General features: G+C 36.1%; 1 protein-coding gene across 1 annotated transcript in view; it reads right to left on the reverse strand.

The window, feature by feature from the left end:
* Positions 1–26,488, reverse strand: part of UNC13C (unc-13 homolog C) — a 216,060-nt gene that overhangs the window by 180,742 nt on the left and 8,830 nt on the right. Inside the window, exons 5-7 of the mRNA XM_075764598.1 lie at positions 25,875–25,998; positions 21,858–21,993; positions 1,057–1,123 (exon numbers count right to left, since the gene is read on the reverse strand). Of these exons, the coding sequence (XP_075620713.1) occupies positions 1,057–1,123; positions 21,858–21,993; positions 25,875–25,998 (327 nt within the window). The remainder of the gene's footprint in view (positions 1–1,056; positions 1,124–21,857; positions 21,994–25,874; positions 25,999–26,488) is intronic.

The raw sequence follows: 26,488 nt of genomic DNA on the forward strand, positions 1-26,488 counted from the left end.
CACTTTATTCAAACACATCTTTTAACATTTGAACAAAATGCAGCTGATTTATCAAATCATGAAGTTTCTAACCACATAACATTATTTCATTTTAAACTTGGAAATAAATTTATACCACTGACTAGATAATTAGAGAAGCACTGAAAGGGGACTTCTCACAGAAGAAATTCTGAAAAAGCATCTTAAGACTATTGTAATCTCTGTCTACAAGACAAAAGTGGATTCTTTGGCACATCCAAGTGTTGTGTTTGATGTCAGTTAGACCAAGATTTGTCCTGCCTGTCTTCTCTAGTGAGCTAACACTTGGCTTAAAAAGAGAAAAAAAATCAAACCAGTGACAGAGTAGGATGCAGAATTTGAGATTATGTGAATCAGAAAAGAACTCTTCCCAAAAGACCCCAGTATAAAAAGCTCTCCCCCCCCCCATTTTCACATATGCTCAGTCTCTGAATTATCACAAAGGACAATAGAATTCAGCCAAAAAGAAATAGGAATTGGTCCACAAAAGAGCAGGAAAAATATAGTTCAAAAGAAACTGATGAAGATGTATCCTGATGGGGTTCAACTAGCATTTACCACTAAACAGGTTTGGCTTTACCATAAAAGCATGTAAAAAAAAAAAAAAAAATTCCAAACAAACAAAAAACCAAAACGATGTTCTTAAACCCATTTTTATTAAATATTAAATACTGAGGTTTCTCAAATTTTCAAATATTATTCAGAAATAGATGTCTGAAGTTATGGTTTCTGGATTAATATGCAACACACATAAGATGGCCAAACTACAATAATTTCTCATGCATCTAAAGAAAGTTTCAGAATCTCATCCTCTTTCTCTTTCAGAAGAAAAAAATCCTGAGGTGCGGGAACCACACAGATTTAAGAATCAATAGAAGGAATTGTCTCTATCGGAAACTCAGCAGTCACATCCTCAGATACTGCTCTTACCGAACAGCAGTTTACATGAACTAGAAACCTTATCCTACATTCTCCCTCCATCTCAGAAAATTCTTTAAATTACAGTAACATATCAGTAGTTTTAAGAGAAGCTCTTACCTTCTGAATAGCCCTGGCCCATCTTGCTTTTGCAAAATTACTTTCATCAGCTTGATCTTTATTTGTCCTGGAGAGAGAGGAGGGGGAAAGTACTCAGAACAACAAAGGGGGGGGGGGGGGGGGGGGCGGCAGGCAGGGATAAAAAAAAAATTTAAGACCTCTGATAAGTCTACAAACAAGCAGATCAAAGTCACCTAGAATCATCATCCATTTTCTCTGTATATAGTATCTTCTATAATATACTAGAAAATATTAATAACTGTGAAAGTTATTCTTAATATAAAGTTATGAAAACTTATGCTGGTAATTAGCATAAGGGTAACTTTACACTTAGGAAAAGAGCTGAAGTCACACACTCTCACCCTCCTATTCAATATGATAAGCTGTTCAGTAAGTACTGTTTCAGTGAGTGGATTCACAAGTGGCTTTGCTTTGTCAATATTAAATCCAAACCATCTATGGAAAATAATGGAGGAAAAAACACTTCATTATGATCTATTTAGCCTTCAACATGGAAGATTTATGTTATTCATATCTGATGAATGACATGACACCATGAGCTAGATAAATATTTATTGCAGAGGATAGCCAGGTGAAAGACAGTCATCTAATGTATTTTTCCATTATTTACATCTATTTTAAACTCCAGCCCACTTTTTCCAAAAGGCAAATAAAGGTAACAATGTAAGAAAACCTGATATTTCTATTTCAAACAGCTTTGTCTCTCTCGTAGGACTTTAACGTCAAAATCAAATTTAACAAGTTGAAAAAAATTTTTTTAAGTTTTCATAATTAATATTTTGTCTTATTTTCATTACAATTGAAGATAAGGGTAGAGAAACACATTTCTCTCCCATCTTTTCCCCATTCATTTCCAATTACCCTGCCACACTCTACTTGGGCTGTTAGTTGATAAAATAAAACAGAATGTTTACAGTGAGGAGTCCCCAGACCTTAAGGTTGATCTGACTGTAAATTTAGAACACAGCATACATATAGTTGATTCAGAATACGGGGGGGGGAAAAATAATCATACACTAGACAGTGACTACAGCAAAACATATGGCAGTATCTCCCTATACTGATTTTCTCTGCTATAATGAAATATTAAACTGCAATTCTGAAACAATTCCCTCTATCCAGACATTGGGAAGCAATTAAGATATGTTCAAGCAGAGAAGACTAGTTTACAGTATCCCCTTTGGATTACAGGGGTTTTCATTAATTCTAAGAGTATACTGTCTTGAAAAGACATGATCCTTGCTCCTTATATTATTGATAGGGTGTAAATGTGCACTGGTAAGGAAACATATTTCCTGATTATAGTGGTTCATAAGCCAGGATTACAAGGTCTTTGACATCAAATGGCAGGAGGAAAGAAAAAAAACCTACAACAAAAAAAACCCACAAACCCCAAACTACAAAGGAAAAAAAAAAGAATTTGAATTTCCTCAGTAAAGGCATATCCTTGCAAGACACAGAGCTAGTACTGTCACCAGGCCTTTGAAACTGCACTAAAAGAGTTACTGAAAAGACATCCTGGAACCATTTATACATCTCAAGGACTGGAATAGAGCTCTACAAGGGAAGGGAAAAAAAATCACCTCAAACCACATCCTCCATGAAAAAGCCACCACAACAAAAACTTACATTTGATCAGATAATCTTCATGAACAGAACTCTTAACAAAGCTTTGAAACAAGAATCTGTTATGCAATCGGTTGCCCCCCCCCCCCAGAAGTTGTACAGTTACACAGGCCAATTATAATGAGGTTTCATTATTCAGCTATTTCACCACACCTGTGAAGAATGTTGGTTCAAGCTGAAAAATATTTATTCAGTTCATGGCTGTTAAGCACAGGTTAAAATCATTAGTATAGACTCTATCACTCTTGCAAGAGCCTAAGTAATTCAAAAGATACTGCCTTGTACAATAAGAGTGAAGTAGCAAAACAAAAATATACAGTAACATTCTATAGGCACAGAGGACAGTAGCACCCTGTCTGCTAAGTAAAGTTGCAGCATATTTATATTATACTTCAGTGATATCCCTACGTCCACACATGACTACTAAATTATCTTGGACTTTTGGAACAGTGTTCTTTTATTTGAGGAGAAAAATGTTCTCTCTGGTATGCACAGCTGAGTGCACATGATACAAACGAAGTATGAAGAGGCTTGTCTTCCACTGCCCTCATCTCTGAGGCTGCATGTTTGTAGCTTTAGCCTTTTTCTCTTCACATCTATTCACTTTTTTTTTTATTATAAGATAAATTAGTCAAGTGATACTAGTGATTAGTCCACCCCATCCTGCTACTGTTAAATAGACTGGAAACACTAGGCAATAATTAACCTTAGGAATTAGTAGGATAATTAACCTCAAGGTCAGGTGGAGAGTTGGTTGTCAATGTTGATTCAGAAGGAACAGAGAAAAACAGCTTTCTCTGCCTTAACTGAAAGTAAATAGGGTCAAGAGTATTCTTAAGTTTTGAGGCATAACAGAGAAGCAGACAAAAACATTTAACTGATTTGGAACACTTTTAGAAAGTCATTGGTCTGAGCAGTGCAGACGACTAAGGCAGTTCAATACACTTCTTACGCCACGTAAAAACTCTGCATAGACAGAGCAGGAGCAGCTTTTTACCTGTCCGCTTTGTGCTGACACAGGGATTGGTACAGTTTAGACAAGTAACTGTTACGCTTCTATTCAGATCTATTACAACTAATTCGTTACCTGGCAAAACCCAGTTTCTCAATACTGAAAAAAGCCTCCAGATGAGATGCAGTTTACATGAGTTCCGAGTAGCAAAGACCACCAGATACTGCTGGGAATGATCTGTACTGCTAAATGAACTATGTACAAGGAATGTATTTTGTTCCAGGCCAATACATTGCTATAATTTTTTGAAGCAAAGAACGTAAGCAATAACAGCAGATTAGGAGAACTTCACACAAGCATTAAGTCAGAAAATAAGGGAATCATAGCTGATAATTAGAAAAGCATTAATTCTCCATGGTAGAACAGCCAAAAAGCTTGGAAACAAACAAGACAAATGCCTTAAGAGTGCCTGAAAAATCATACTGAATCGCTGCTCCTACAACAAAATGCCCAACTGTGGTGTCTGATCCAGTGCACTTCACAAGAACAATGAGAAGGGGAAAACTAGAAGCATCATCACAAGAAGTACAACGATTTTCAGATATTACGAGTTCAGCAAGCAGCCTAGGTCAAAGTTTTGATGCAGCGTGCATTAAACTTAGCAGGTCTACACATCTCCTAGCCATAAGGATCAAAATAACCAATCTTGTTGCTGTCAATTTACCAGAGAAGACAAGTGCAAAGGAATGCACAGGCTGGATAAACATCAGGGCTGTTCAGTCTGGTTTATCAAAAGCTAAGGATTTTTAATACAAAACAAAAGTTACACTGACAATTTTATTTAATAGATGTTTTCCCTCTCAGTTATGTTGCCCAAATACATTAAAACTAGTATATTGATGATAATTTGCATTTTCATGGCACTTCTTGTAAAATTAAACCTCACTGCAGGCTTCATTGTAAAACAGTTAATTGTATAGCAGTTGCAGTGTGGCCACATACAGACAAATAATGGCATCCTCTGAATGCTTATTTGTTTGCAATAGGCAGTCCTGAACATCTGCATTGATTTCTAACTATTCATCATTAATGTCCATTTTGTCAGCTTTGAATGTAACTGGAAATAAACTATGGAAGAAAAATTGAAATAATTACACTCTATTATGATATATTATTGCTTTTTTAAATTGACAATTTCCATTCCCCACTAGCAATAGTCATACTGGAACTAACACCTTCTGCTTAGATCAATCTCTAATGGACAGATCGAGCAGAGTTATAGTTGGGCAGTATACTACCACAAAACTGTGATTTTTTGGTTTGTTTTGCTGCCTTTAAACATCTGATATGGTCATTCTGGTAAGAATATGGGAGTAGGATGCTGATTTCTAGTTTTATTCTGCATTCTTTTATAGTTCAGAAGGAGGATAAGAAAGAATAAGTAAAGATGAAGAAGAGTTTCTGTGTTCTTTAAAATATGAAAAATAGTACTTTCAAGTACTATGCCTCTAAATGCTGTAACTTCTGAAACATGCACATTTTAACGTGCATTGAAGTATATGGTAAGCTCATACAATACTTGCAATTTTGGGGGGGAGGATTTACACATATCTTACTCATTTAGACTGCAGCAGCACAAGTTCTTTGGGAATATCTCCAACTATTGATGCAGTGAAGCACTAGATGCAGAAGTTACTACCGCAGCCTTGCACATCAGGCCAAACTGACATGAGCAAAATTACACACACCTGGGCTACAATAAACTTGTCCTTGTTAGAGCACCTGCCAGGAGATTATCTGAAGCTAACTGCACTGAAATAATTTCCAGCTGAAAACAACTTTCAAGTCAACTCATGGTCTTAGTAGAAGGGAACACTATTCTTATAGTTCCACATCCCATATATACTTTCCAATAAAAATGGTATCCCATTAAGGATTATTGTACTATAAAGCCATACTTCAATTTTAATTCATTTCATGAGCCTCAATTATACAGTATAGATAAAAGAATCAGTATAACATCAAAAAGCTGTGTAGTAAGTAGCAGTTTAGTAAAACACTAGGAAGAACTGTAGGCAGTACATGTCCATCCTGGCTATAATCACATTAACAGGAAGTGAATGATTTGATAAAATTGCAAAGGAAAATTAAGTGAGCTATGCTTTCCAGAGTTAGCTATACCACATTAAGACTTACTTGCACAGGTTCATATTACTTAGCATTACCCAACGTCCTCATATAGATGTTTTTCTATGTCTCAGTGACAACAGAAGGCAAACTTTCCTCCAAGATACCTTTTTGTAGCGTTAAATCTATACCCTTACACAGGTTCCCATTTACAGATGTTCACGTTGCACTTAAATTTTAGTTTCCAAACACTAGAGAACAAAACCTTGCAGAAAACAAAGCTTGCTTATAGGTCAGCACTTACTCATCTCTACAGTAAAATTTTAGTTTTAAATTTGACTCTACTTTTTTCTTTTGCATTTGCTTTCCTATTGTCTACAGTCATAAGTTTCAGTAGCTATATTATCATCTTCAATCATATGTTTACATCAGTAATCTTACTGCTGTTTATCACTTAGAAGAGTTTACAGTTCTCAGTTCTTGGTGGGTTTTGTCCATTTGTTTAAAACTAAAATTGTAAGGCCTTAGTTTCTTTGGGACAAGGTAATAAATTTTGTCAGTTTGTATTTTGAAAGCAACATTATCTACAGTAATGAAATAACATTTTCTGATTTCTTTGAGATCACGTCCTGTACCTGCCTAAAACACATAGTACAGCAATAACATCCATCTTCTAACCATTCAGATCCAAATGTTTAGTAACACATGAAGAGAAACTAAAATACACTTACGTATATACTTTAGTTAAGTTGTTAGTTTTTCTTCCCCCACTCTTTTTCAGGTTACTTACCTGATCTTTAAGAACTTAAGTCTTATATAAAAGACCTACATCTTTTGACTCACCTCTAAAGAAAACAAATGAAGTTTCAAGGTATGCACTTATCCCCACAGTGGAACTCATATCTTTTCCAAGTTCAAATATTTCCTCCAATTTTTCCCAAGATTTTTTAGGTATAATTCACATTGATGTTTTCATATTTTCCTGAAGATACCTATTCCTGCTTGCTTTTAGAAATACTCTGAGCCAATCTGCACAGCTGCTAAAGATAACCCATCAATAACTGCAGCCTGATTACCCCTCCCCTTCCTGGGCAAAATTAACTCTTTGCTGCAAGGGAAGTACTTTCCTCTCCCTACTCTGTTTTCACCCTTGAGACTATACATTTATGGGTTGTTGCTGTCTCTGTTAAAGCTGATTCAGAAAGTCATAGCTTACTTTAAAATAACCTAACTGGAAAATAATTGTTAGTGTTCTGACTTACAATATGACCCAACAAACTTTTGTATCGTAAAAATATAGATAGTAAAATACTCTGTGTAGCTGAGAATGGGTACTGGGAAAGGGAGATAACTACTGAACTTCTGTATTTGACAAAGTCACTAATTTGATACATTATTAATTTAGTGCACATTATGCTTGTCCTGAATTTTACAAACATAATTACCATTTAATTAATAAAAAATCATTTATTTAATTATACATATGTTTCACTGCCTTCTTTTGCATAAGACCCATCATAGTAGCATTCAAACATCTTGCACAGGCTTTGAGGCATCCTGTGACTTACTGATAGACACTAGACCCGAATGTAGTGCTCTAAGCCTTTCAAAGGACTGATCTCTAGGTGAAATACAAATTTTGTCAGTGATGTGAAAGGAAGCAAAATCTCACTCTAACACAGCTTTAGGGAGCTGGAAAAAATCACATTAGCTTAAGATTCATGGTAGTTTCCATATATGAACAGGACAGCAGCTAGAATAATGGATCAAACTAAAATAAAATCAGATAAATTATCTTTATGATCATAATTTGAAAAATTAAACCGCACTGACAGAGGAAGCAGAGAGGTAAAATTATACATTTCGTTTTTTGGGAAATGGCAATTTAGACGGATTAAATTGGAACCAGTAGAGGAATAGGGAAGAACAAAATTTGAAAAATGTTCTACAACTGAGGGATCCTGGATTATGAAGTTTGTTTTGTCATCTTTGGATACTTTTTTTTCCCCATAATGAAAAACTAAACAAAAAGCCATAAAGCAAGTTGTCATTCTAGACCTTCTGTTAGATCCTCTGTGAAATAGCTTCATTTACACTATCATTTACATGTTGTGACAAACTAAACACTCTCCAAGGCACCAAGGCACAACTCGACAGTATGATAGAGCTGTTCTGTTCCGCTCTGACAGCAAAATGCTGACAGATCTTCTTTTTTGTGAATCTTCAATAGTTACAATTCCATCAGTGCAGAAACACACACACACAAAGGCAAGATGTTTTATGTAGGAACTTGAATTCATACTGAGAACAAATACTTGGACATGGTTTACAGTAACAGCCAAATGAATGTGACATATTATACTTTTGAGACAATCACAAAATTATTTAGGAATAAATTTATCAAGTGCATAGATTCCTACTCCTTTTAGGTCACTTGAAATGTTTAGACTACAGAATCACAGTGTACATCCTCAAAAGATGTTGATGCATTTTGGATTCAACATTGTGGGATTTTCTTGTTACTTGATGAGCTATTTTTCTCAAACTTTAACGTGCACCTTTCTCATAAGGTTTGGTTTGCAAGACTGAATGGCATCTTATTTTCATTATGCTGGAGGAACTTATTCAGTTACATTAAAGCTTATTCTGAAGAACCACTGCAACTGAAGGCCTCGTGCTAACAGACATGTATGGTAATCCATGCCTAAAATATTTACATTCCAATTCTTACCAAAGCTGTGAGCTGCACTGAAAGCTGTCATTCAGATTGGTCAAAAACACAGCTTGTGATTTTGATCTTAGTATACTTACTATTGTGCCAGTAATAGCTCATTTCCCCCTACATTACTATAGAACAGCAGCTTTGAAAACAGGTATTTTTTTAAAGTGTGCTAAGACAGTAAATTAGCATCTTACAAAGTAACCTCCAAGCTTTTCTGATGGATACAAGGATACTACAAGGCAGTCTTGCTACCTGAGAAATCCTCCCAAGATATATTATCTCTTCAGTGCTGAAATAGCTACATTCATTGTTTCCCCAAGTACAAGATATTCATCAGAAAAAAGAACATGCCATTAGGACATTAACTGATTGACGAGACCAAAGGCTGTCACAGAAGACAGGTGACACAAACAAACATGTGTTAGTGTGAATAAGACACTAGCAAGACACTGTTCTGCTGTCCAGTGAAGTGCCAGCTTCTAATCAATCTTGAATCTGTCAAAGTGTCATCTTGGACTGTTCCCAGAAAGAAAACAATATCTGACACAGAAATTTTATTAATTACTCCGGATTTTGCCTGTGTTTGCCACTATGCAGCTATTTGTTAGTCGCCCATTTCTCACCTATTTTAACGTTGAATCATTAAACCCACTGTTTTCTTCCAGTATGTTCAACTCAAAAAATAATGTGTGTAGTTTTTTTCCAAATTATACTGGAAAGATGTTTTTCCTTATTCAGCTGAACTCAGTATTTCTTGTACTTTATCAAGTATCTCTATTCAATGCCTAATCTTTTTAAAAAAATTCAAAATCAGTATTATAAATGTCTTTGTATATGCATGCAATAAACAAAATAAATATGTGACCTTTAGAAGTAGGACAGGCCTATAGACTGTGTTACATCACACTTCCACATCTAGATCTCTCCCTCCATTTCTGAATCAATCTTAGAAAAAACATCCAACAAGCTTACTTTCATGTCAAAGATTGTGTGAAACTCTCACTATTTGATAGAGAAGTTTCACAGAAGAATCTGTACTGTGACTATTGCCTGAACTTGGCCTCATGCATGAAACTGTGTCTGAGTATTATAAACTTATCTCATACTATAAATAGATCCTTACATGGATTCAATCTATCTCTTCTAAATTAAGTGAAGCATAGAAATACAAAACTACTGATAATTCCATCACGTTGAATAGTTGTAAGATTTTTGGCTTATCTTTTTAGCTAATGAAAGGGTATAATAATAACAACTATTTAATAGTTAAGAAAAAGAAGAACAATTTTTAGAGGAGTCTGCTCTTCAGAAGCTCTCAGTTGGTTTAATAACATGAAATGTCCTCGCCCTCCTCTTGCACTAGAATGTTGAATGCTTATCTAGTGTCTTACCATAATCCTTACCTGCTGTAGCAAAAAAGCAGAACAGGATTTGCTTTAGGGATCTAACGTGTTTCCTATTTTCTCCTTCTATCCAGCTTGATTTGCAACAAGTAAGGAATAGGGATAACAGGAAACTCTAGTGTCTACATAGACTTCTTTAGCTTAAAGCACTGGAAAATTTTATATGAAAGCATGGTAACATCTGCTGTAAATTAGATCTAATCTGCCCGTATTTAAGTCATCTTTAAAACGACTCTTGCACTGCAAAAACCAGTTGGCTTCCTGCCGTCTCTCCACATTACGTAGGCTTATATTGCTTTTCTAACCTTGAATCTCGATATCCAAGTCAGGGATTCCTTCTGTAGAGTTCTTGTGCCTCCTCCTGAAAAGGCTGCTGTGGGGTGCCGGACTTATCCAGGCTTGTTGGTGCCGAATACAGGGCCGTTATGACCCAGCAGAAGGGGTCCTGGGGGAGTCCAGCTTGGGCGAGAGCAGGGATTGAGCAACTTGCTTATCTTGCGCTGATAAGCACTGGACCTGAACAGGGGCAGGAGATGAGCAATTTGTTCATCTTAACAAGATGCAGCGCCTGACGGGTCTGCTCCTTAATCAACTAAGTGACGCCTGGGGTGAGGGGGAGCCTTCACAGCTTGACGTTACTTTGGTAAAACTAAACAGACCACGGCTCCTCTGTACTGAATGCCTTTGTTCTCTGCCACTTCCCCCCCCCAACCCCAATCAACTGCACAACAAGCCTTGTTAAGGGCCAATCGACACACAATACCTGACTTAGTCCCACCTCGCCAAAAGTATAAATCTGGCATTTAGAATCCTCTTTTCTGAGGACGAGAACTCCAACTATCCGGACAGGTCGACGGGCCTGGACCTCTCTCCTCCCCAAGCAGGGACGCCTCTTTGGTAAGACTTGCGCCTCCGATTATGTCGGATGTTACCCCGGGAAAACTATCATTAACAAAAGCGCTGAACTATTAACTTGAGCTCAAAATCGTTGCAGTTAGTGCATTTATCAACGGCAATTCCGAACTTTTATATCTGTCGCTTCAATAAATTACCTATTTTTCTTTTCAACTTTGCGAAACTGTTTCAGTGAAAGTCCTTAGTGGGGCTCTGACAGGCAAACGTTGACTCTGATAAGTGGCTACACACGTAACCCTTTAGACATAAACCGTTGACCAAGTCTGGGACTAAGACTGGACCTAGCCGCACCTAGGCTCCTCTCTGAGAAGGAGTTTAGAAAGCAAGGGGGTCCTTTCTGAACCTCGTGACTCAACGGGAGGGCCTCCCTCAGCCACATATCAGACTTGTACCCTTTCACGCGACAGCTGCATTTTGGGGTTTTTTGAGATCAAGTCAGACAAAGGGAATTTGTATGAATTTTGAATTTTCCCTGCACAAAACCTGATACCTGACTTGGCTATTTTAGCTTTTCTATAAATGAATAGCTTTTCTAGTAGTTTCAAGGGAATAACTTGCACAGAGATTGAATATACATCTTTTACACACAGCTGTAAGTATTAATTAGATAAACTAGTTCCCAGAAGCTGACAAGGCTACTTACTTAAATAAAGTACTACTTATGTAAGTAGGGTCTAAGTAAAGTGTGTTAACCTTTATAGCATGCAAACCTTTTGGGAATGAAAGATGAAATAACTGCATAACAGTGAAGTTTCAATACAGCTACATGAGAAGAGAAACACCTAAGAAGGCATAGACTTTAATCTAGGACAAAAAAAAATAATCCAAAAGTCTTTCCTATTGCATTCACACCTAAAGAATTCATCATGATTAATAATGTTATTACACAGAATGTCAGGGGAAGTCAGAATGATTTGTCATTTATCATGAAAGGTTGTCACCATAACAAACAATACAAACCCATGAATATTAATAATGGAGTCAATTAAAGCTCAATATCAAGTCATAATAGGATGCAAAACAATCACCAGAACACTTCCAATACCCACAAGCAAAACAGACACTTCTGAGAGATTTAAAGAAAGTTATAACATCTGATTACTTGGAGGAGCAAAACAGTGTGGACTAATAGGGACAGGTAATGGAAGAAACAAATAGTAATCTCTGACATGTGACAAAGATATTTCCATTTTATTTTAATATATAACCTGTTTTATAATTAGGTTTTGTAGGTTAGTTTAAGTACACCGCAGGATATCAAACTTGGCTGTATCTTCTGTGTGAGAACTAGACACTATACCTCTTCTCCTACTGGAATTTTGTCCATGAGTATCTCATTCCTAGATTGCAATACAAAGTCATGTTCAAAACAACAAAAAAAAAGGTGTATATTTAAAAATTGTGCTGTATTAAACCAATTATCCAAAATACAAAACCTCATTTCTACAAGTTATTCAGAGCACCCCAAGCAGAGCTGCTCAACACTTTGTCAGATTGATTCCTTTTAATTCTGTAACAGAATGCCTGTCTTTACAGAGACACAACATGGATATACAAAGCTCTATTTATTTTTAAATTAGAAATAATTTGGACAGGACTATTAAAATAAAAATACTGTTTTGTCAATTCAATTTATCATCAATAACTCAATAATTTAAAAAATCCACAGCAGTAATTTTCAACCAATGTTTTGTGTGTGTGTGTGTGTGTGTGTGTGTCTATCAGGGCCCTAAGTGTACCAACAGACTTCTTCAGACCAGCCTCACCTGGGGCCTCCCCAGGGGATCCGTCAGCCCCACAGCCCCATTTAAGTCCAGCCCTGGGCCTCTGGTCCCTGCCTGAGGTTATGTTACAGGACTGACAGTCTCTAGCTCAAGTACAGCTCTGCCTACAACCCTCACACTCTTGGGCTGATTTCCTGGCTTCAACCTGTCCCTGATTCGTTGTTATGGACCTGCCTGGTGATCATTGTGCTGTGCCTTACCCTGGTTGCCATCGCTAGACCTGATCCTGACCCATAAGAGTTGACTTAGCAGTTTGACCTTGGACCTGTTTCATCACCACAAACCTGTGTGGTCATCTGCACTACTGTTTGACCCTTGCTGCCAGTCCCAGGCTTGTCTTGGGGTGGTGGGTTGGGGCACTGGTGGTAGGGCCCCTGCCCTGTGTGCTGTATCACCATGCCTGACTGCCCATCCCCTGGGGAGCAGCGGGCTGCACTGGCTCATCTTCAGTTACATAAGGCCTTAATTCTGCATTCCGTATTTGTAAAAACAGCTGATTTTCTCTCAGAAGTTCCACAAAGATCAGATTCATAGCTGCACACTACATAATTTTACAGCAAACCTTTTGACAGATCCGACTGAGAACTTAATGATGTGAAATAGAGCATTCAACTTTAAAAAACCAAATAAATATAACCTACCAAAATCTATCTGGGATAATTCTAGGAAAGAAGATGTACATCAACATGTCATATCAGCCCACCATCAATTGTTCTAAACTGCAATTTGCCTTGCTAAAGTAAATCCGTTTTGTTTCCTTCTGCTTTTAACAGTTTTGTACATAATTCATTGGTTTTTCTGACAGAATTGACAATTCCCTAAATGTTTGTTTTCTCAAGTCTCTCAATGTCCTTTTCCTCAATCTTTCAAGTACAATGTTTTCTCTACATACTGCTAATTCATCATCTTCTCTATGTTCTTCACTCAAAAATTTTTAACATATAAGAATAAAAGTGGTTACAATTATAAAGTTGACATAGTTACAAAGTAGAGGCATATAACAAAACCCATAAAAATATCTTAAACTTCAAATTCACCATATATATAATATATTCTATATAACCACATATTGTAAAAACATTACTTATATTAAGAAGTGCACAGATCCTAGATAGAGATTCTATCATACTGGATAGTATAGAAATGAGAAAATAATGTTAGTTTCCATCTTAAAACCTGTATAGTGTGCTATTTAGGCAAACTAGAACATATAATGAGAAACTAAATTTCTCTATGTACTGTGAAGATTCACATATATCAGCTACAATTTCTGCGTCCAGGCTTAGTCATTATGTTTTAAATAGATTTGATATAGCTCAATTAGTTATAATTGTTTTATTTAGACTATTTTTCCTAATCAATAGAGGGTTTGAGGAGGAATAGGAGACTAAGTATTTAATATTCTTTTGAATCTGTTAGTTCTATCCTGAAGAAATTACAGGGAAATTTCAAATGGCACTGTACACCTATGTTTAGCCAAACTGAATTCTACCCTAGTCCCTGCCTGAAAAGTACTCCTTGGAGGCCCCTCCTCTCCAAAACAACTCCAAAACCCCCAAACCAAACAAAAAAACACCCCAAAACACCCTCACCAACAACCCCCAAAATAAACAAACAACAAAAAAAAATCCCACCACACCCCCCAGTAAGTACAATGTGTCTGAGTGCAGTACTGCGTTGACTGGAGCAGCTTAACCACTTCAAAAGAATATGTACTTGTATGAAACACCATACTATGAGATGTTCCTCTCAGCTTTCCAGAAGAAATGAAGCTGCTGCTCTGGGAAGCAGTAGTACCCCTCGAATGTGTGGAAGAGCACACTATCAGATATAAGTAAAGCACAGCGATACAACTGGAGCTTTCTAAAACAATGGCACAGGGACTGCAATCACGTAACATGTGGCTTCATTTTAGAGAACAGCCTCAGAATAATAAAGTGCAAAAACCACACTAATTAGAACATCAGCTGCTTTTTATATTTTACAACATGCCAGTTCTGAAAGGCTGGGAACCAGTGGACAGTCATAGCCAAAAGGCTTACGTGTGACCTACATTTTTTGTTAGCCTGCCTTCTCCTTTTCTTTCTTTTGGACCTTACTTCTTTTTGGCAGTAAACATGAAAGGAAACAATAATACATCATGGAAGACTAGTTATGTTTAGCTATTCAGTCATATAACTTTGAGGAACAGTCTGTCATTGAATGATCACAACAGAAAAGAAACATATATGGACAAACATTATCTGCTTCAACAGCTATGGCTACATATTGGAAATACGGTTTTAGTTTCAGGAGTTCCTGACCTGTAGCCAAGAGGCTGAGGTGGAAATTTTCATGGTTTAGAAATAATTTTATGCCTGCCTATCAAATTTTCTGTTATCTGGGCATGAATAATTAAACAGATTACTGTACAAATGGCTGTAAAGTGATCACTTCAAATGAATTTAGGCCTTAGCAAATGTTTGCTTCTCAGTATTTAAAAACAGGGAAGATTAATTACATTTTTAAGAGGCCATTTAACTCTCAGGATGTTTAAGCATTAAGAAACTTCACATTTAAGCTTTCTTTTCAGTTTTCATGTTTGAAAAAAATCTGTATGTTGCTATCATACCACATTAATTTAATTAATATCAGTTTAATGACTACGACATTAAAATCAGCATTGCTAGCAGTTGCAGATCATGAAGTCCAATTTTAGTAATATATCCCCTTTTAACACTCGGCAGTTACCATCACCTAAAACATTAGATTGGAGGAAACACTGTCAAAGCCAAACACTTCAGAATCAAATACTCAAAACCATCTTTATCCATAAAATCTATATAGGTCTAGCATGGTTTTGTAGGCAGTATCTCTCTCCTTCATTTCCTGCGTGAATATAAGAATGTATGACAACATCTACTCATATAGCCTATGTAGGTAGACATAAATAAACCTGAAGAATGAATATTGGTTTTATGTAATCAAGTCTTTTTTTTCTCCTTGTCCAATGACTTATAGCTCTGCAGAGAAGACAAATAACACAGGACTTACCAATATTCCTTTTAAAAGAAAGATCCTTATCTGTGTTCCTGTACTTCCTTTGGGTTGCAGTTTTTGGGGAGTTGGTTGGTTGTTTTTTAAAAGAAATCTTTTGTTTAATTTTGCTTGTTTTGGAAATAGCCCTAATCAATTTTGTGCCATTCAGTTTAGTTTCTGATTGACAGGCCCTTGCATAGTACTTTGCTTAGTTAATTAACTGTGGACCACAGCATTAATAATTTCTAATTATTGCCATTAATATTGACAATGTACTTGATTGCTGGTTTTAAAATACAGCAAACATTTTAATATGAGATATTGAGAGTAACATTTTCAAAAGCTGAGTGACTAAGTTCCTTTCAAAATGGAACATAAGAGCTTATGGTTTTGATGCCTAATTTTTTTCTGAATTGTACTTCTTCAGCATAATCCTTTTGTTTTAAAACATAGTTGTTCAAAATGGTAATTTTAAAAAAATGTTCTTGTTTTATTCCGGTTATTCTGAGATCTAGATTAATGGATTGGTTTCAGTTGTGAAGAGTATTTTCCATTTTAATTTTCCGGTTAAGTGAAATGTCTCCAGAAGAAACACTATAAGCTTCTTGAGAATACCAGCATTGATTGTACTATTTTATTATTCATGTGTTTCACGTTGGAAGTATATGAGTTGCATAGATTAATTCATTTTTATGCTATTGTAGCTTGACTGTAAATAGAACATATAGTCTTCATTTAAAGCTTTTTATGAACTTTAACATTTCTCATAATATTGTAATTTATTCATTTATCTGTGGTTCTAATTCATATCATTGTAGCTTAAGGCAATTATGTCATACCATACTGCTAATACAATAGATGTATATGTTATTTCCTGAGTATGAAGACACACAAGAAGCACACATGCAAAGTATGATTTTACTGAAGAGTATAATTCAAGTACTTATATGCATATTTTTCCTGAAGAAGCAGCATATAATTATATGAAGTACTCATTCATTGTGTCCTTCTCCATAATTTATATCATCTTAAATTATAAGGCACTTTGTTTTCAGTCATTCTGGTGTAAAATCTGTAATTTTCTGGCTGTTCTGGATACATAGCAACATGTTTGTGCCTGCATAGTACCAAATAGATTAACCATGAAATCCTTATTCTTGCAAATAGTAGCATTCAGCACTGGATACTGATAATACATACAGAATGAACCAGTTGATTTATTGTATGGTTACTATACACAGCCGAAATGAAGTTATAACATTCATTGGAGCAAAACTCAGATTTTTTTTTTTTTTTTTTGTAACAGTATTTTCCCTTTCTCTCTCTTTTTTTTTTTTTTTTTTTTTTAAAGACTTCGGGAGAAAATATATTGCTCTAGTAAGAAGTCACTTAATCATTTACGACATCCTTCAAAGCTATCAGTCTACATCTAGAGTCAACTGCCATAAATATGTATTTATGTATATAACCAAAGAATTGACAAAAAAAATCAGTGTAAAGAATAGATTAATGAAGAAATTTTGTACACATTAATACTTAAATATTTACAGGATAGTTAAATTTGGTGTTTAATACAGCCATTCAAAACAAATAGGCTTCTCAGATTTTTCTTATGTTTTTTTATAGTACAAATGCACTTATTTTGAATAAATTCACATCTCTATCTTTAATTAAGCTCATAATCTTTGTAAATACTTATTACTAAATGAAAAAACTTAAAATTTAAAAATATTATCTTGTAATTCAGTGGTGACCCTCAATTTAGTAATAGAAAAGTTCATTTAAATTCAATAAAATTATCTGCAACAAAGCGGCAAAGGAAAGAATTCCGTAGTCAGGTTTGGTTAATTTCTTTTGGTTTAGCTTAACCTGCTCAGAGGCTCAGGCCTCTGCTGAAAAAGGTATGTCAGCCCAGATGATATACTAATGACTGGACGTGTGCTTAGAAAAATAGAGATAAATAGCTCTTGAATACTGCCATTACTGACAGCTCTCACCCTAAGGAAGCACTTGTACTTCTCTTTAAATACCCTGCAAGAATTTACTAGTAAATGTAAACAGGCCAAGGATCACAACAGCCAAAGAGATGCTGTAGCACCTTGTATATATACAATCTATTGGCTAACTGCATCTGTGAGCTTGATGATCTTTTTGCAGACTCCTTTATTTCCTAGTAATTTTGTGTTGAAACTACAGGCATGAGGACTCTCCTTTTTTACTGTACGTGAAAAGGTCATTTAAGCGCATACACAGCATATTATTCTCTCAGAAAATACATAACTTAATAACGTAATAGCTTTTACCATCTTTTCTCTTGTGTTTGAGCTATTCTGGTACCAGTGCTGTTAGACATGCCTTAAACATGAGCCAGGTGCCTGATACTCCATATATTCTTACCACATTTCCCAAGAGCCTGTTCTATCCCTCATGAGGACAACACACCCTTTTGAGTGTCAGCTGCTCAGAGACTGTGTCTTTCCTGAGTTACTATGGATAGATAACACCATGAACGTAAAGTAATGCAGTCTGCAACAGCTGGTATGAAAGCCAAAATCAGCAGTAGACATAGCTTCCCTCCCCCCCCCCCCCCCCCCCCCCCGCAATTTGCCTTTGCAAGCAGAAGGGAAGAGAAGCGATTATACCAACACGTAGAAAGCTCTCTCTGCTCAGAGACTACTGCTGAGTGATGTTCTTAGAGGCTGACTGAGGTCCCTCCTGAGCACTCAACTCTACTCTACAGAAGGTGGTGGCAGGGAAGTAATACAATTGTTGCTACTTCATTCCTTGCTGCTTCCACTTATTATGCATCATCACCTTCCATACTCAGGGAAGCAGAAAGACAGCAATTGTCTTTCCCTTATCTTTTTTCCCACAGCATTGTTGCTTGTTCAAAGCAAATAGATAAAAAAAATAATTCCCTTCTGGAACACTTCCAGAAAATGTGGTAGCCTGCCTAGGTAAATACATTAGCTTCAAAAATGGAATCAAATGCCTTTCCTGCTCCCCAAATGTAATCAATTAATTACAACATCCAAATCATGTCAGGACTTCCTTCTCTTCCTTTCTGAATCTGTCAGAAAGTCGCTATCCAGTAGCTGAACCCTATGGAGATACATGCCCAAGGGTGAAAACAGGACAGTTGCACAAAGCCTTACGAGTCAACATTGTCAATAGGTCCAATTTAACTTAAATGAAGAAGTATATATCGAGCTGTTGAACACACAACCTTTAACCATCTATTGTTAGTCACAAAATCGCATATCACCTAAGACCTGTTGGGGAGAAGCTTTTAAGATTTTATTTTTTTCAAGGGGACATTTATTTAATTATATATAACCTTTTTGTTCAGACATCCTTTTGATCTTCTTACCCTAACTGATATCTGATATTCCTCCAGTCTAGATTTCTCGGCACAGTCTTGGACCAGGTTAAACTGATCATCTCACCAAAGCCTTAGGTTTAGGTATCAAGACTGGTGATTAAGAGCAGCAGCTACACTGAACTGCTCTCTGGAGTCTCTCTCTCCATACAGAGGAAGCAGAGCTAACTGTAATCCCACTAAGCAAAACATTCATCTCCATGAGCATTTATGAATCTATTTTTTTCATGGCAGACTATCAGAGATGAGAAATGTTGATTGAACAGAGAGTGCTCCAACAGATGATGATAGTCTGCTGGCCTGTCACCTTTCACTCACCAGTATCTCTAGTTCCACACTGTTTACTCTCTACCTCAAAAAAGCAATACTAGACATTTCGTTGCTCTGATGTTTTAGAAAAACAACAAACAATTCAGGTAGTTAGCTTCTAAATATGGGTGATAGCTCAGTTATTCCACTTAGATGAGAGGCAAGCACTCACCTTACAGGCATTCGTGTGTCCTCTAAATCTGCAGTTCCACAATACAAAGCTGACAGCAACAGTTCTAACTTTCTCCCCATCACCTACCCCTTGCATCTGTACTTATTCAATGGAATACTAGAAAAACTATTTGTACTAGCCACTACCAAATCTGTAAAATTATTCAGGTAAAAGATTTGCCTTTAAAACAACCAACCTTACAAAATTTTTCTTTCTTTTTTTCTTTTTTTAATAGGATGAGGACAAAGATTTGTACCACCAGCAAGCTGAGATCAGGATCAAGCAATAGAAATTAAGCCAATTCTGCTTTTGAACACACTGCATTATAAAATCATGGCCCAAGAACATACAGGGAAAAGAGAAGATACAGTGAAACCTGTCTCCACAGAACCAACTATCCACTGGTGTAGGATCCATTAAGAAACCAAAACCACCTATGGAACTTTCAGCATACTAAGGAGTCCAAGGAACCAAACATAACAGTTAAATTCCATTATCCTATGACTTCTGTCCTCATCCCATATCTGAACGAGGAAGGCATTTTAGTGTCTCCACACAAACAAGGCACACAGAAAATCTTTGCAATACTTAAACAGCAATATATACTGCAAAGCTATCTAAAACTTTGTGGTTTGTAAAAAGTAGCTGGAAGCTAATGCATGTTATCTAAACAATAACATCACTACAAGTTGGCATCTATTTTATGCTGCTCTGGGTATTATAATTGTGTCATTAGTACTCCTGATGTAAACTGCTGTCACATACAGTACAGTGTTTACAGAAGATATAGCTATGCAACAAACATTTTCACGTCTCACTGCTCCTATCAAGAATTTTCCTTTGATGGGTTGGCACATAGTTTTTCAGTTTGTGGCAGGGTCCTTGAATTCTTTACCTTATTTTTGGTTGTAAGCAGTTCCTTCACATTTTGTATAGCCTTTAATTTAACTTTGGGTGAACTGGGTTTTGCTGCATCCACGGCACGTGATCTATGCAGGGAAGAAGGAGCCTTACTGCTCCACCTTGTGAGACATGGTTGAAAGCCGACTATCAGAGAAAAGCAGGGCTCCCAATGAGCTGCTGAGGTGACTCTCTTATGTGTTTCAGTTGTGCAGATTTTGCAGATATGATTGTTTAAAAAGTAAGGCAATCTAGACCCCCACAGTCACAGTTGCCACAGTGAACACTGCAATTCTCTGCAACTGAAGTGTTCTCAATGCTTAGCCAAAGGGAACGTAGTATGTTTTCAGAAAGACAGTAATGAGTATTCTTATAGACCACTCGTCTGTCAATGTTGGTGACTCACTGAGCACTCTAAGAAATGTTATTTGTTCTTCCTATTGGTCTCAGTTCTAATTTCTTTAATGTCCTGTGGACACTAAAATTAAAGGGTCATGCAGGCTTGTGAACCATGACCTGGAAAGTAATTGTTAAAGGTAACGCAAATAGCAGTAACATCAGACTTTCTAATGCCTCCTGTTGCAAGATGGAGTTCAGTTGTTCGGAGCTCTGTCAAAAGCTTTACCTGTTCCATGCTTCAGTATGTCTTATTGTCTAGACTGTTGATCCACTGACACTTTAAACTGGAACAAGCTAGAACTGCCCCTTCTCATTTCTGCTCTTCCTTTATGCTGACACAAAGTATTTCAGCACCTGCTGAGGTAAATGGACCACAAAGCTGAGCTAACCTGGCAAAATGTTTCAGTTTTAGTCCAAATCAGTTCCCAGTCTGGTTCATTGAATGGCTAGAAAAACTCTTATGGTGACCCAGGGAGGTGGACAACGCAGGCAAATGTTCCTTTTGTTTGAAAGGAACTTGCTTTACCATATATCTGTCATTAAACAACATATAAAACCCTATATCTGCATTGTCTTTAAAATATCGTACTTGACAACATCACCTCAAATGAAGACCAATCATCAATACATTTGCACTTCTGAAGCCACCTGTATGTACATAACAATCTGCTGCAAAATGTCTAGAACGTTATTTATCCGTTTTGCATCATTAATAGATTGTATTCTTGTTTTGTAGGAATTCACCAAGGATATTTCTGGTTGCCTTTAATATCTACATTTTTTGTAGGCTAAAATCCTCTTTTCTCACCACCGATGATTCATTGAGAAAGCACACATATTTGCAGATCAGTTTGGAAGTATACAGTACTCTTCATGTTTTTTCTTTTAATAGAATATGAAGATTTATCATGTTCTGTCCCACCATAGTAATGGAAACATAGGCTTTGAGATTTTATACGTTTATAAAAACTTCCCGTCACATTCTTACTTAAAATAATTTTACATGTATCAATTTCATTCAGAAATTAAAAAACCCCAAAACAATAAATGTTATGATATGACAAATCAAAATACCTTAATTTGCTTTCTTGTATGCTAAGACTACTTTCCACAGATGACAGGCTAGTATACGTATCTTGATGTGAATGTCTTGTGCTTTGGAGGGATGTTCCTCTGTGCCAGCCTCTGCAATTTAAATCTTTGTGGGTATCTGTAGAAAAAGAAAAAGCTGCTAGAAATCTTTCAGTCCATTTTACAGAAGAAACTTCTAAAAGAGAAAGTACCCATTATATTAATGAAATGAATTCATTAAATTTATACTACTAGGGAATTAATCAGGTCAATTATACAACATTATTATAATTAAATCACTTCTTATAAGAACAGCAGAGAGACCTGAACCAGCTTTTTTTGGTTGTTTTTTTGTTGTTTTTTTTTTTTTTTTTTTACACAAACTTGGAAATAGTTCATTTTATAATTGAACAATGAGTTATTGCTGGATTGGGAAGAAAACGGATCTCTTAATTTTCCAGTCCAGCTTCAGTTTTTAACTGGCATATATTGCTTATGTGTCCATGCACAGCATTCCAAGATGTGGGGTTTTTGTTGTGGGTCGGTTTTGTTTGTTTGTGGGGTTTTATTTTATTTTTTTTATTTTTGGGGAGTGGTTGGTTGTTTGGATTTTTGTTTTGTGTTTTAAGTAAGGAATCAGATTTTACTTTAATTCCACCTGTTATTGACCTAGAACTGTCTTTTCAAGTTTTCTTATCTCTCTCTTTGGAGAAACCTGGCAAGTCCCATCTGCAATTGGAGGTACAAATTGATTTCCTGCAGAACATTTTATTCTATAAGTTGCCCTATTAGCTTTAGTGAGAGGAAAGGGTTCGTGATCTGGCCCCACGTATGAGAAAATTTTCTTCCATACTGATTAGAAGAATTTGTGTGCCCATCTCTTTTCTTCCATTTTTGATGTTTCAGTTACATATTAGGAACCATTTCCTTTTATACTGTTTACACCTGGTTAGCTGCCAAAAAGTAAAATTTATATTATATCTTTTGCTCAAAACAAAAGCAATGCTGTTGTGAAACACAGAGAAGATAAAGACAATACTTTGGAAAACAAACAAATCTTGTGGTTTTCCTACAGCATAAGTTAATGTCAGCTTGTAGGTTTTAAGTATATGTGAATTATTACACTAAGGTGCTCTGTACTTAGAAATTTTTACTTTGATACATGAGTTTTTCCAAATCACTCTGCTATGATTTTTCAGGACCTTTTATGCCGATCAAAACTGTATCAGAACAATTCATTTTCTCATTTGCTAATCCCTTGGTGTATCAGTGAATTAGTATGGTGAGTAATGCAGAAAGAGATTAATCTCATTACTGTTACTTCATTCTTGTTACCTCATATCCTCATTTGCTAATTTATCTATGTGGCAGAAAGTGATAATGTGTTGAGAGCCTAAGAGGTGAATATCTGCATGGCATTTGGCATTTTCCAAAATTACTCATGAGGTTAAACTCTTGTTGACTTTCAGTAGGTTACTTGGTAAAATGAGATCCTAGTTCAAGTCACACAAATTACTTTCCAAATTATAGCTGTTACCAAACACATTCCACTTAAGTAAAATTATTTTCAAATTCTTTAGCTTATACGCTCCACGTAAGGTATAACTGAATGTTAAGGAGCATGATGTATGTCTCTTACGTTGCATTGAAGAACAAAAAATAAGTGACATCCTTTAAATTTTCTTCTGTCTTCTCTTACATGAATGACCTAATAATTTTGTAGAAAAATTTTATTTCACAACAAAATCTGAGTATTTTAAAAATTGACTTTTATAAGCATAAAAAGTGTTTGCAATTCAGCTGTAGTATTTATCTAGAGTCCATACTTTATTACTGTGAATTTGCTCGCAGAATTTTAAATGTATTGAGATTCTCATTTTACTTAGCAGCCTTTTAATGGAGCTCAGTCTAGATGACAATGGTGAAATGACAACTTTGTTGCTACCACAAGTATTAGGTGATACGTCTGGAAAAGTGTACTCATGAATGAACTACTATTAAAATAGTTCCCTGGTACTGCATGCAGTGCTTCAAGTCCAAATGAAGCTATAGTGTTAAAGCAGCGTGGAAGGCTCTTTTATTTCTGCCAAGTGTCTGGCATTCTTAAATGGGCATCTTTCACGAAGTGTGAAAAATAACTGCAGTCTTCTACCTTTCGGATATAATTTGTCATAACAAAGAGGCTGTACCAAGTCCAATAGGCAAGGACAGGTTCTCAGCTGGTCACAGGTGTGCTGAGAGTCATTAAACAGAATGAGCAATCAAAATGTAATGCCTTAGTCAAACTCCAGGTAGAGGGTAAAGATAAACATGTGGCTTTCTCGATACCCAAGAGGTAATGCTTTTGAATTCGTCCCTTTCCGCAGAAAACTACAGTGTAAGAGTGACCTCTACAGGATTCCTACAGTGCTCCATGACTACAGTCCCAAGGACTGTCTTTAAAACACAATATATTTATTTGGAAACAGAATACAGACATCAACCTACAAACGGACACTCCCTCCAAGTAGCAGCCTGAAATCAGTAACAACCTGAATTTCCAGCTTTTAAACACAACATTAGGGTTTCTATAAACAATTTGCACGAGATTTCTAGATATGAAAGCTATGTAATGACATCCTTAAAACATTCTGCTGATTCAAAGAAGGTTTCAAGAAGAATGTATGGCACATAGAATAAATACCATTTGTGCCAATTTTTCTGTTTTTATAATGGGTATTCCACTGTTACTACACAAATTGTCCTCTTCTGTCATCACCTTTATAAACCATGCCTTCATTGTACTACTGTTCTCTTTTTATACTGAAGGACTCAGTCCATTCAACATATGTACACTTTCCATTGTGCTTAAAGGAAATAAAATTATCTCATGAGAATAATCCAGATGGGGACACATGTAAATAGCAAGAAAAAAATTATTCCATATGAATTTTTACTCAGACAACTAAAAATTGCTTGTGGCTGCTGGGGAAAAAAAACCAAACAAAACCCAGAACGTGACTTAGGTTATCTTTTAAAATGTTTTATTGGCTATGTAGTACTAAATAGAGAGTAATTTATTAAAAAGGATGTAGGCCCTGTTGTGACTCATAAGAACCCACAGCAGTCCACAGTTAACTCGGTGAAAAGGTATACATTCTACCACATGTATTAACAGGAATGAGGTCACGCAGATTACACTCAAACATCAGAAATACCTAGTCTGCTCTAATCAGCATTAGCTGTATTGCCAAGTTCAGTTTCAGACAATGCATTTGGAAAAGAACATTAAACAGCTGAAGACCATATTTTTGGTATGATTTCTTTTTCTCTCTTTCAAAAGATAAATAATGTTTCTTATTCACATTTCATGTTTTTTACTTTTATTCCTGTATAAACTTTAGGATTAGTCTATTTAGCCGTAGTTCATTAGACTGTTTAAAGAGTAAAATATTAAGTTCATTTATCTTTGTGAACTTATTTGGCATATTGGACAACATTCTATAGATGGATTCATAATCTTGATGAAGTCAATCTCCTTATATCTGGAAATGTGAGGTGATGCATTATTTGATGTTCAGTTTCCATTTCTACCTTCATATACTATTTTCATACACATACATGCAGTTTTCATCTTCATATGCTCTATTCATAAAGGCAGAGAATCTTCGCTAATAAGATAAAAATTGCTGTGAAGCCCTAGATTTTACCAAGACTTACATTGTGCAAACAGCTGGTCAAAGCTGTTATACAGAGCTATAACACAAAGGCTCTAGTAGATTGAGCCCTGAGGAAGTCTTTCTTTAGCTCTACAATCTACATATGGATGAACATTAACCAGTGCAACTGTTCACTCAGGTCCTCATGGGAAGTGGCTCTCAGTGATTTTATTACTTACCAGTATCAATTATACAAGTGCTCCAGTTAAGAATAAGCATTTAAGATTCTATAGAAAAATTACTATTTGCCACCGTACTTCAGGAGCTTAAGGGGGAATAGAATGGTTGGAGAATTGGAGTGAGACCTCAATCCATGACTCACCAAATGGTCGTGCAAAGTAGACATCCAGTAAGATCTCATATGAAGTTGGTGTTTTTGTGCCTTGAATCTCACCCCCATTTTTTATTACTTCAGAATGCAATGTCCACCAGGTACCTGGACCTTCCTAGGAAAAAAAACATTCTGAAAATTACCTGGGTAGGATTTATAGCATTATCCACTTTTTCCTGAATAAAAGTTCCCCTAAGTCAACAGGAGTTTCTTTATGACACCAATAGACTTAGGATCCATTCTAGACTCTTCCAACTTTTGTTTACGTAATTAGTAGTGCGGACTTCATCAAATTCTCTCACAGGCATGGAATTTGAAAGAATAAATTATTTGCTCTACAATGTATACAAATCCAAATTAAAAGAGTCAGATGATTAAGGTGCAAGAAAGATGAATATTGAAAATTACTCTTATGAACTGAGATTTTCCGCTTCCCCTTTGAACTGGTGCCAGACGAGTACATTCTAGCAAGACTGAAGCAATCAATATATGCTAATAACCAAGCCAAAAAAGAGCTTCTGAAGTAATGCTCCCTTATAGGTTATTTCTGAGTTATAAAGCCCAAAGCAAAGCTGCAGCGTTAAGATGAGCAGGACAAATAACTA

The sequence above is a fragment of the Balearica regulorum genome, chromosome 12 (assembly GCF_011004875.1).
Source record: "Balearica regulorum gibbericeps isolate bBalReg1 chromosome 12, bBalReg1.pri, whole genome shotgun sequence".
NCBI classification, from domain to species: Eukaryota; Metazoa; Chordata; class Aves; order Gruiformes; family Gruidae; genus Balearica; species Balearica regulorum.